Source organism: Microcaecilia unicolor, chromosome 9, assembly GCF_901765095.1.
Source record: "Microcaecilia unicolor chromosome 9, aMicUni1.1, whole genome shotgun sequence".
Taxonomy (NCBI): Eukaryota; Metazoa; Chordata; class Amphibia; order Gymnophiona; family Siphonopidae; genus Microcaecilia; species Microcaecilia unicolor.
Window position 1 is genome coordinate 204,794,115 of NC_044039.1, and position 12,880 is coordinate 204,806,994.

The following is a 12,880-nucleotide window of genomic DNA, read 5'->3' on the forward strand; positions in this document are numbered from 1 at the left end:
GTTCTGTCAAGGAGTGGACGTGGTGCTTCTTACATTCTCCTGGCGCTTTATGAATTCAGCCCTTTTCTGCTCCAATGATTCCATACGCTTTTTAAACTCAAGTTGTTTGGCAACAAGCAAGGCACTGACATGGTCAAACTCGATCTCCTTCTTCAGAACCAAGGTTTTTTGAAGTGTGTTAGCTGATGTCTCCACAATCTTGCTTGCTGGCTTGAAATAAAAATGCAGATATTGATAAAGTCCAAAAAGTTTTAATCTTACAGGGGATTATAAAATCAACAACCAATAATTCCCAGCGCAACTATATTCTCATATCACAGTACGTCACAAATATTCAAGTTCTACTAAATTTCCAAAATATTAACTAAAAATAGCATTAATTTTGTTCACAAGACCAATCAGAAGTAGCTTCTGTCTTTAACAACTCTTCTTAAGGGAGTATAATGTCCACTTATTTCTTCATAGGCCCCTAAGTTCTAGTGCAAATTAATGTCAAGAAACTAGTGCAAAAACAAACATCTTTTGTGTTCAGGAGAACCTGTTGCCGACATAGCTATGTTTCCCCTCTCTGCTTCAGGACAATTGTCTCCTTAAGAGCAGCTTCGAATGATTCAGCTCATGTTTTGCACTATGAAGAGTTTGTTGATATTAACTAAGTTGCACTAGAAAGTATAGACCTATGAAGAAATAAGGGAACACTATCCTCCTAACTCTATACAAATCACCAAAAATTGTGCAAGCAAATTTGGGTGTGCGCCCAATTTAATTGAGCTAATTAGCACCAACAATTGGGTTTTTAAACAATTATTGGCACTAATCAGAATTGGAATTTTAGGTGCGAGTAAACAAGGAGGCACAGAATGGGAGGGTCATGGGCGGAACAGGGGTGTTAGGGTATCAGGTGAGTTCCCATCCGGATAGTTCCCACCGGACAGTTCCTACCCACCAATTCCCCCCCCCCCCCAGTCATTTCCCACCCTCCTTAGCCTTTTTTTATTTTAATCGATCATAGCTTCTTTCTTGTACTGGGTCCCATAAGTCCTGGCGGTGCTTTTATTTTAACGGCGTCTGGAACAAGGAGGTTAGAGCAGCATATGGATGTACATAGAGAACATATAATAATAGAATAACTTTTCATAGGTAGAGTAGTAATTTGTTATCAGTGTGTCATTTTGAGGGGATGAACTACGTTGAAACCCCACACATGAACTGCAATTTGTATTTATTTATGTATGTACTTATTTATGACATTTAGATCCCGGATTAAACATGAATTAGGTTGAAACCTAGTTTGGGGGTGCCCCCCTCCCCACATGAACTGCATGTCTGGAAGGGGAAAGGGATATGTAAAAGATAATGTTGTGGGGAGGGGGGGTGAGGGGTACTGGCCCCACAAACGATCTGGAAGAGAAAAGGGAGGGAGATTACTTGCCTTGTGTGTTTTGTATTTTTTGGGTTGTGGGTGGGGGATTGGCCTCCCTGGTGTGGTGGGAACTGGTTCAGTGGGAATTGTCCTAGGTGGGAATAGGAGGGTGGGAACTGACCTAGAACCGTTCCTAGCATCTACGCACATTGTTATAGAATAAGGGGAGGAAAGGAAATGTGCCTAATTTAGGCATGTACATTTGCACCATGTTTCAGTTGGTGCAAATGGCTGTAACTAAAGTTAGGCATGATTCCAGGGAGTAAGTGCTATTCTATAAACCACGCCTAACTTTAAGTGCGGCTTACAGACCTGAATTTATTTTTTGAGCACCATGTATAGAATTCATCCCTATATTCCCTTAAGAAGAGTTGTTAAAGACAGAAGCTACTTCTGATTGGTCTTGTGAACAAAATTAATGCTATTTAGTTAATATTTTAGATACGCTGTTCTCACTTGGATTTCAGGGCTCTGTTCTTTCCTGGTTTTCTTCTTACCTCTCCCATCGTACTTTTAGTATATACTCTGGTGGATCCTCCTCCACTTCTATCCCACTGTCATTTGGTGTACCTCAGGGATCTGTCCTGGGATCTCTTCTTTTCTCCATCTATACTTCTTCCCTTAGTACTCTGATCTCATCCCATGGTTTTCAGTATCACCCTTACGCTGATGAGTCCCAGATCTCCCTCTCCACACCAGAAATCTCAGCTGAAATCCAGGCCAAAGTATCAGCCTGCCTGTCATACATTGCTGCCTGGATGTCTCACCGCCATCTGAAACTAAACATGACCAAGACTGAGCTTCTTATCTTTCCCCCTAAACCAACCTCTCCTTTTCCCCCATTCTCGGTTTCTGTGGATAACACTCTCATCCTCCCCGTCTCATCAGCTCATAACCTTAAGGTAATCTTCGACTCCTCTCTCTCCTTCTCTGCACATATTCAGCAGACTGCTAAAACCTGTCGTTTCTTTCTCCATAGTATCACCAAACTTTGCCCTTTCCTTTCTGAGCACACTACCAGAACCCTTATCCACACTCTTATCACCTCTTGCTTAGACTATTGCAACTTGCTTCTCACAGGTCTCCCACTTAGCCATCTCTCTCCTCTTCAATCTGTTCAAAATTCTGCTGCACGGCTTATATTCCGCCAGTGTCGCTATGCTCATATTAGCCCTCTCAAGTCACTTCACTGGCTCCCTATCCGTTTCCGCATACAGTTCAAACTCCTCTTATTGGCTTACAAGTGCATTCACTTTGCAGCTCCTCAGTACCTCTCCACTCTTATCTCTCCCTACACTCCTCCCCGGGAACTCCGTTCACTGGGTAAATCTCTCTGATCTGCACTTTTCTCCTCCACCGCTAACTCCAGACTCCGTTTCTTTTATCTTGCTGCACCACATGCCTGGAATTCCATGAGCCGGTACATCAAGCTCCATCTCTAGCTGTCTTCAAATCTAGGCTAAAAGCCCACCTTGTTGATGCTGCTTTTAACTCCGAACCCTTACTCGCTTGTTCAGTACCCATATTTTATCATTCCTACCTTAGTAATTCCCTTAGCTCTTATTTGTCCTGTTTGTCTGTCCTAATTAGATTGTAAGCTCTGTCAAGCAGGGACTGGCTCTTCATGTTCAAGTGTACAGCGCTGCCTATGTCTTGTAGCATTATAGAAATGATAAGTAGTAGTAACTTGAATAATTGCAACTTTAACTTAACAATGATGTGAGAATATATTACTCATATTAATTGTGCAGGAAATTATTGGTTGTTAAAATAAAAATGGGCACATTTAGTTTACTAAAAATAATGTAAAAATATACTCCATGTTCCATCCTTTGAAACCTTCAATTCCTTCACTATATAGACCAGGGGCTCTTAACCCAGTCCTCGGGAGACACCTTGCCAGTCAGATTTTCATGATATCCATAATGAATATGCATGAGATAAATTTGTATGCAGTGGAAGCTGTGCATGCAAATGTTATCTCATGCAAATTCATGGTAGATATCCTGAAAACCTCCATTCCACCAAGCTGCCTAATTTCTGATGCTCCGTGTGGCAAAAAATGGTCAGGCCATAGCCCTTGTGGCCCACCCTGTTCTGCTTGCATATGTGTAAGTGTTCTGTGGAATGTGGTTTATATTGCCTTCACTAGACATAAGCCCTTGTACTGGAATCTAGAACTTTGACTGAACAATCAAAGGTACAGCCTATCTATAAATGTTCTGTGGAATGTGGTTTATATTCCCACCACTGGACAATAAGCCCTTGTGCTGGAATCTAGAACTTTGAATGAACAACCAGACAAAGGTACAGAACATATCTTACCTCTGTTATTATAGGGATATAGTTGACATCACCTTCCTCTTCATCCCTGTAAAAGCAAGGACAGAGTTAACCCTTCTTAGTGATGTCTGGCTTGCTCCTAAAGTAAGTAGAATTTCTCCTGGGTCAGTGTTGAGACAAACAGATCTTCTACTCACATTATATAAATGGGCAGTATGAAAAGTACCTCCAATATGTTGTGAACTGTGATATGAGTTTGTGTGTATATATTTATATATCTACATAGAAACTCATAATATGACACACCATATCGGTTTTGAGGATACACAAACATATACATGTATCCACACATACACACACATTATGAGTTCAAGAATTGATAGATTGTCTAAATAATATCACAGTTCACAACATATATAATGTGAGGATCCCTGGGAAATAGGCGGGGAAGTTGCTAGAGAAAGGAGCAGGAATGGAAAATTTTACCCTGAAAACTTAAAGAACTATAAATCCCAGTTTCCCCCTGGAAGATGGCCCGCCCCTCCTCAGGGATACAAGCAGCTTATTTCATCTGAGATTGAGGAAGACTACAGTTCCCAAGAGCCTCTGGATAAACCCCAGATCCTATTAGTAAGGAGAGCAGGAACTACAGGTCCCAGGCTCCTGGTGAGGAGGGAGAGGACTGGTTCAGGGAGGCTAATCAGGATGATTTGGGACAGCTGGGGGGGATACAAGGAGAGGAGCTGATGGACTGGCAGCCAGTAGCAGGAGTTCAGGAGTTGTCCCGAGGAGGAGAAGCAGCTGAGCCTGAACCTATGGATATCTCTGCACTGTCCAAGGTACAAGGGAAGAGGTTAAAAGGGTTTATAACAGCCCTATTTTCTAGCTTGGGTGAGAAGTGGAAGAGTGATTGATAAGAGAAACTCTGGGAGTGTGAAAAGAGCTCAGGCTGAAGCTCACGACAGAACTGGTGCCTGAAGCTAGTACTCTGAACTGCTCAAACCTGACCCAGGTGGGTGGAATCCAGGTGTTTGCGGCTGGTAGTATGGGAGGGGGTCCCTTCAACTTCTGTATGTATAAGAGGTGAAGGCAGGGACGTAGCTACGTGGGGCCACGGTGGCATGGGCCCCCACAGATTACGCCCTGGCCCCCTCTACATTTGACTCCCCTCCGCTGCCCGCACCGCCGCCACATCATCAGGTACCTTTTGTTTGCTGGCAGGGGTCCCCAATCCCTGCCAGCCAAAAAGTCTTCTTCAGCGCCAGTTGACTCCGGCGCCTTCGTTGTGTGATCATCTGTTTCTGTCGCCTTACGTCCTGCATGGGGCTACATGCACGGTGCAGGACGTAAGGCGTCAGAAACAGATGATCACACAACGAAGGCACCGGAGTTGACCGGCGCTGAAGAAGACTCTTTGGCTGGCGGGGATTGGGGACCCCCGCCAGCAAACAAGGTACCTGATGCGGTGGCGGGGCGGGTGGGCAGCGGCGGGAGGCGGCTAAACAGTGCCCCCCACCTCGGGCTCTGGCCCCTCCTCTCACCGAGGTCTGGCTACGCCCCTGGGTGAAGGAAAAAAGGTTTGAGCTGGAAACCGTGAACTGTGGTATTAAAAAAACTTTATCTCCAGAAGAACTGTATTCTGTGGGACTCAATGAATTTTGGACCAGTGGGGGGCTTACTTCAATTACTAGACTGAAAGGCAACTACCAAGGTCGCCTCTGCCCCTGTGGACCGAGGACCTTATACTGACTGTATAACAGATACAAGAAAAACAAATTAGACACAGGAAACTGAAGTGAGGTGGGTTTTGTTGCTTGCTAGGGCTGCCCTAGGCAGCGCCTAGTGGGAGTCAGTGACTCCTGGCTCCAGATCCAGGAAGTCTATATGGAGCCATAAGTGAGAAGCTGTATTTTGGGGACCTGCTTTAAAGGAACTAGCGGAATTAAAACAACTGTAAACTATTTGTGTTTTGAAATGGACATATCTTGAAGTTATTAAAAACAACTTCACCAAGCCAGGCGTGTTGAAGTTGAGTCCAGGACAAGCTGAGGCAACACTGGTCCCCGGGAGGGAGGCATGACGATAATAACCTATCAGGGGCACTTTCATACTGCCCATAAAACTGCAAAGTCCACATAAACCTTTTACTCCCAGATTTAGTGCCAACTTTCAAATCACTGTATGGAAGTATTTTCATGATAAACCGCTGAAGGGAAAAAGTCTACGCACATTTGCTTCTCCTTTATCAACTAAAGCAATGTCCATACTTGCATGCTTTTCAAAATACAAAAAGTTCATGAACTGTTTCAGTACATACCCTAATCCTGCCTCCATGAAAAATACGCATACTTCAACCTGCACACTGGGTTATCAATTTTCAAATAGCAAATTGTTCTTGATATCAATAATGAACTATTTCATAAAACCGACACTAACAATAGCAAGGGGTGGGAGGCAGGGACGTTGCCTACTTCCACAAAACCATAAGCATAAAAGATGTCAACCTTTAAATCACTGCACGGAATAATCCAATAGCTGAGGGCAGTAGAAGCATAGAGGATAAATAACTCATCAAACACAGGATCACTCTTGCATGGTTAATGCTTAAGGGTGAAATCTGGTGGCCAGATTCAGAGCCCATGAATGCAGAATTCCAGCAGGAGCCTTGTTGTATTACTCCCAGGTCAGGACTAGCACTGCAAAGACCAGACTAGGCATATACCCTCAAATTCTATATAGCACGACTTAAGTTGCGTGAACTAATCCAGTCGTATTCTGGATTTGCCCGTGCAACAATTAGTTAACAAGCCAATCAGTGCCGATAATTGCCAATTAACCAATTATTGACACTTACGGGCATTAATTAGAATTTACACGCACAACTGTCTAAGCGTATTCTATAACATGACGCACATAAATTCTAAGTCACATAGTTGAAAAGGGGGCATGGTCATGGGCATGGAATGGGCAGGTCATGTGCGTTTCTAAAAACTATGTGCACTGTTATAGAATACACCCAGTCAGCATTTACAACCAAGTTTTATTTGGCGTAACTGCCTACGTCTAAATTTAGCTGTGCCATTGGGCGTTTGGCGTTTTCTATAAAATATGCCTAAATTTAGGTATACTTTATAGAATATACCTTGGCATATTTTATTTCAGTGCCAATTTTTTAGGTGTGATATAGAGAATCTAGTCCATAGTGGATCAGAGGGTATTTATATAAAAGGAATAAAATCCCTGGACAGTTGGTAATGAAAAGCTCATGCAGCCATATCCTGGCCCTGGCTCCAACAGCAGGACGAAACTGCCATGTCAAAAGAAAGAAAAAATAATTGCTCCAATTTTCTCTTGTAGGGTCAGGTACCATTTTTTCATGATTATTATAAGAAATTACAAGAAGTAAAATGGGAAATCAGAGAGGACAAGAACATAAAAAACTAAATGAAATATTTGCTTGGTCTTCACTGAATAGGATGTTGGGAAAATACCCAAGCTGGAAATATTGTTCTACACTGATGATTCAAAAATGCTGAGGCAAATCAATGTGAAACAGAGCAAACTGACAAGAGCAAGAAATCACTAGGACCAGTCGGTATTTACTGTACAGTTCTGAACATAGTAAAACAAATAACATACTAAATACCAGCAGATAAAGCCCTGCACGGTCCATCCAGTCTGCCCAACAAGGTGGCCGGAGTTGAATCTAGCACTCTGCACAGGTTCCACTTCATGATTTAACACTGGTATATTTAGGTGTTCATTTTCAAAACAGAAAAACGCTCCAAAAAGGCACATAGCAAAAACATCTAAATCGCTATGTTCGAAACTCATTTTAAGACCTTTTCTATGCAGTGTGTCTAAATCTAAAGGGGTGTGTTTGGGTGAGTCTACAACAGGCTTACAATTTGGATATTTTCCTGCAATAATGGAACATTGTCAAAATGTCAAGGGAAAAAATAGGACTTTTTGGATAGACTTGTTTCATTAATGACTAAGTGCCAAAAAGGTGCTCAGACTAACCACTGGAAGGATAAAGGCATTACCCCCCTTAACCCCCCCTTAATTCCCTAGTGGTCACTGACCTCCTCTCACTCCTCTAAGAGGTAAAAGTGACAGAACATACCAGACTCTATGACAGCTGAGGATATAATGACCTTTTGTCTTACAGCAGCAAGCAGGTCCCTGGAGTAACCTAATGGTCAGTGGACAATAGAGAAGAGGACCCAGGCCCATGTCCTACTCTAACTGGTACACCTTTGGTGGAAAGTGTTAGCGCCCCAAAAACCACTGAACCCGCATATGTTATGCTACACTTTGCTTCTATTCTGCAACTACGTATAAAGTTCTATGCAGATTACAAGATATAGGACACAATAGATCCAAGAATTACAATTTAGATAATCAATATCCTACATAACTAAGACAAATACTTCTTAAACAGCCAAGTTTTTAGGCAATCTCGAACAACAGATAATCGGTAATAACATGAATCAATATTGGCAGCAAATTCCATGCCATTGCAACTCGATAATAAACATCTTTTGAGATTTAAACCCTTTTACAGTTGGAAAAATAAAACACATCTGATTTAGTTTTACCTATAGAACTATTATGGAGAAGAATGGGCCAATTAGATAAATAATAAGGGGCCAAACCATTCAAAATCTTAAAATTAGTAATACATCATTTGAACTGAACTCTGGCCTCAACCAGGAGCCAGTGTAGCTCGATCAACAGTGGGGTTATTGAATCAAATTAACCAGCAGAAAATATTAATCTAGCCACTGTGTTCTGAATCAGTTGTACCTTTTTTTTTTTTTAGCAAAGTGCTTGAACATCTAACATAAATAATGTTGCAATATTCTATTCTACATAAAATTAGAAACTGAACTAGCAATCTAAAATGCAAAGAATCAAAAAATTGATGAATAGTCCTTAATTTTTTCATCAAATAAAAAGATTTCCGAATAAGGGTTTTGATTTGGCAATAAAAAGTCAACAAACTATCCACTTGAACACCTAAAATCTTAGAACAAGGTTCAAACACAAAGGAATCTGAAACAAATCTAAAACTTTGAGGAAAACTCGGAGTTACATGGACCCATCCACAAAAATTGGTCTTTTCACGATTTAAGATAATAAACCATGCATACCTCCGACCCACCCCCATCCTCCCACCCTGTCAGACTGTCATAGTAATGCTTGAATGTTTTCACTTATATACACTGTCAGCTAGCACATTTGCTTATTTCCGATCTGAGGAAGAAGGGCAACCTTCGAAAGCTAACCAAGAAATGTATTAAGTTATGTCCAATAAAAAAGGTATCATCTTATTTTCTTTTCCATGTTTTATTTGGTTTGATTTCTATAGATTCTACATGGAATGTTGCTATTCCACTAGCAACATTCCATGTAGAAGGCTGCGCAGGCTTCTGTTTCTGTGAGTCTGACGTCCTGCACGTACGTGTCTGACGTCCTGCACAGAAGCAGAAGCCTGCACGGCCACATTGGTGATCTACAAGGGCCGACTTCTACATGGAATGTTGCTATTCCACTAGCAACATTCCATGTAGAAGTCGGCCCTTGTAGATCACCAATGTGGCCGCGCAGGCTTCTGCTTCTGTGAGTCTGACGTCCTGCACGTACGTGCAGGACGTCAGACTCACAGAAACAGAAGCCTGCGCAGCCTTCTACATGGAATGTTGCTAGTGGAATAGCAACATTCCATGTAGAATCTCCAATAGTAGCAACATTCCATGTAGAATCTCCAATGGTATCTATTTTACTGTCATAGTAATGCTTGAATGTTTTCACTTATATACACTGTCAGCTAGCACATTTGCTTATTTCCGATCTGAGGAAGAAGGGCAACCTTCGAAAGCCAATCAAGAAATGTATTAAGTTATGTCCAATAAAAAAGGTATCATCTTATTTTCTTTTCCATGTTTTATTTTGTTTGATTTCTATTGATAACCTTAAGAGTGGACTAACACAGCTACCACACTCCTCTACTTAAGATAATAAACCAAAATCCACTGTTCAATCAACTGAACACAATTTGTAATACTAATCAAAGTAGTAGGCCAGTCTTAAGAGATTGGCAAAAATAAAGTTAGATCATCAGTGTATATAAAGTGAGGTATTTCAAGTTGTTCCAGGATTCTGTCTAGTGGATGAACCAGAACAGTGAACAAAGAAGGGGATAAAGCTAAACCCTGGGGTGCTCCAGATTCAGGGTTCCAACTATTGGACAATACATCTTTCTTTTGTATTGTACAGCTTTGAAAAATACTTTGACTGCCACTGTGTTGTGTAGGGTTGTGTGACAGTTGTATGGCATAGTCTTTGGCTGTGGGGCAGTTGCAGAGGGAAGATTTTATGGAAAGAGCAGTTTGAAGAGTAGTGGAGAGTAGCAGGGTGTAGTTTTTGGTGATGGGCAATTTGCAGGTTGGTGTGGCAGTTGTAGAGGAGCTAGTTTGTAGGTAAGGGGCAGTCGTGGGGAATGTGTTTCTCTTTTATGGCAGATTGACCCTGCCCGGTGCATCCCAGGTGCAGAGCAGGGCACCATCATTTTGAAGATGGCGCCGCTGGAGGCAGTAGGCGTTGCTCCTGCCTCTTTTGAGGTACAGGTCTGATGGGGGCTCAGAGAAGGATTGGGAGATGCTGTAGGACACTAAGGATTTTCTTTCTTTAATCAGGGAAGGGGTCTGGTTTGGGAGGGAGGAGGCCACTAAACTACCAGGGAAACTAATTTTTTTATACTGGGGGAAGAGGGGGTCTGGGTTGAGTCAGGTCAGGCCAGATCATTGGGGTGGGGCACCAGATGGGATCCTTACAGAAACTGTACTAGTCACTCTCCTGGCCAAATTCAAGCAGGAAATAGCTACAGGTAAAAGCATACTTCTCCTCCAATTCGACATGTCGAGTGCATTCGACATGGTAAACCACAATATACTACTAAGAGGCATATTTTCAAAGCACTTTGGGAGGCTAAGTTCCATAGGTTTCTATGGCACTTTGGGAGGCTAAGTGCTTTGAAAATGAGCTTGTAAACCTCCTAGACTACTTCAGGATCAGTGGAAATGTACTCAGTTGGATCAAGGGCTTTCTAACCACCAGAACATACCAAGTAAAATCAAATTCAAACATATCACCACCATGGAAAGCAGACTGCGGAGTACCTCAAGGATCACCATTTTCACCAACATTCTTCAACATAATGATGATCCCACTGGCCAAGTCCTTATCCAATCAAGGTCTCAATCCATTCATCTATGCAGACCATGTCACTATATACATCCCCTTCAGACATGACCTAACAGAAATCATCAACGAAATCAAGCTCGGTTTGAGCACCATGGACTCAAGGGCAAACTCATTTCAACTGAAATTGAACACTGAAAAAACACATTGCCTCATCCTCTCATCCCAACACAATACGTACAAACCCACAACCATAAACACCCCAGACCACACCCTCCCCATCTCAGATAACCTGAAAATACTCGGCGTTACAATCGACTGCAATCTCACACTTGAGAGCCAAGTGAACTTCACAACAAAGAAAATGTTGAAACTTAAAAGTGTAAAACCTTTCCTCCCGAGAGAAATATTCCGTAACCTAATACAATCAATGGTACTAAGCCATGCAGACTACTGCAACGGAATCTATGCAGGATGTAAAGAACAACTCACAAAGAAACTCCAGACTGCTCAAAACACAGCAGCCAGGCTGATATATGGTAAAATACAATTCGAAAGTGCCAAACTCCTCCGAGAAAAACTGCATTGGCTCCCAATCAAGGAGCGGATTACCTTCAAAATCTGCACCCTGGTCCACAAAATTATCTACGGCAAAGCACCAGGATACATGACAGACCTCATAGATCTACCAACCAGAAACGCAACTGGATCATCACGAACATATCTAAATCTCCACTACCCAAACTGCAAAGGACTCAAATACAAGGCAACTTATGTATCCAGCATCTCCTATATAAGCACACAACTATGGAATGCACTGCCAAAAGCTGTGAAAACAACTTACGACCATCTAAACTTCAGGAAATCACTAAAACCCAAACTGTTCAAAAAGACATACCCTACCAACCCAACTTAAATGCCTACACCCTGCGACACATCAAAACCAAAGCTCGTAATGGACATTATATAACCTCCCCTCTACTCAGCCCCCATTGTGTTTGAATCTTAGTCGACCACAACATCACCATGTATTTGTTTCTCTACAAGACTTGTGAATGCCTTTATGGTACTATGTAAGCCACATTGAGCCTGCAAATAGGTGGGAAAATGTGGGATACAAATGTAACAAATAACTAAATAAAGCAGTCTGGGGCGGAATGGTCAGGTTGGAGGGACAGAAGGCGTGCTAGACAACCACTCCTATCAACCCTTCTATGCTGCCCTGAATCTGGAGCAAAGTAGAATCCTTACTTACCGAATTAACATGCATTTTAATTTGGTCTGTGGTAAGAGTTTCTGTGCAAGTTAACACCCATGCTAAAACCCTTCCTGCAATGCTTGGCCAGTAAACTCTGTGCACAGTTAAACCATGTTAAACCTGCAGTAAAGCTTTCTGTACGGGCACCTGGAAGGGGAAGGAGGAATTAAATCTATGCACCTATAGGTAAATGAAAAGGAAGGTGACAGAAGTGACAAAAAGAAAAACAATACACAAAGATCAACATTAGAGATGTAGGGGTAGAAGGGGAAGACACAGGGAGCAAGAAGAAACAAAAAATGGAAATGAGATTCTTGAAAAGGACATAAGAGATACTGAAGAAGAGGAGGTGGTAACCCAACTGGAAAAATAAAATGATCAGAAAACTGAGGTACCTTCTGGTTTGGGGGCTATTCGCACAGTATGAGCCTGACATCTGCACAGTTAATATCGCAATCTGGCCACACTTGGGAATGCAAAAGCTGGCTGAGGGTACCACAACCTCTTGAGCCAGCCTTGGGCTCAGACCCTCAGGAGTCGCAGTTCTAGGAGTTGGGAGGATAGCAGAGGGAAGCCAGAAATCCATAAAGCATGTCTAATTTGTACAGCGCTGCGTAACCCTAGTAGCGCTCTAGAAATGTTAAGTAGTAGTATTGAACTTTCACATGTTTAGAATCTACTCATAACAACATGTATGTTACAATCCAATT

General features: G+C 42.2%; 1 protein-coding gene across 1 annotated transcript in view; it reads right to left on the reverse strand.

Moving 5' to 3' along the window:
* CCDC197 (coiled-coil domain containing 197) overlaps positions 1–12,880 on the reverse strand; it is a 110,140-nt gene that overhangs the window by 95,308 nt on the left and 1,952 nt on the right. The window contains exons 2-3 of the mRNA XM_030215008.1: positions 3,749–3,794; positions 34–210 (exon numbers count right to left, since the gene is read on the reverse strand). Of these exons, the coding sequence (XP_030070868.1) occupies positions 34–210; positions 3,749–3,794 (223 nt within the window). The remainder of the gene's footprint in view (positions 1–33; positions 211–3,748; positions 3,795–12,880) is intronic.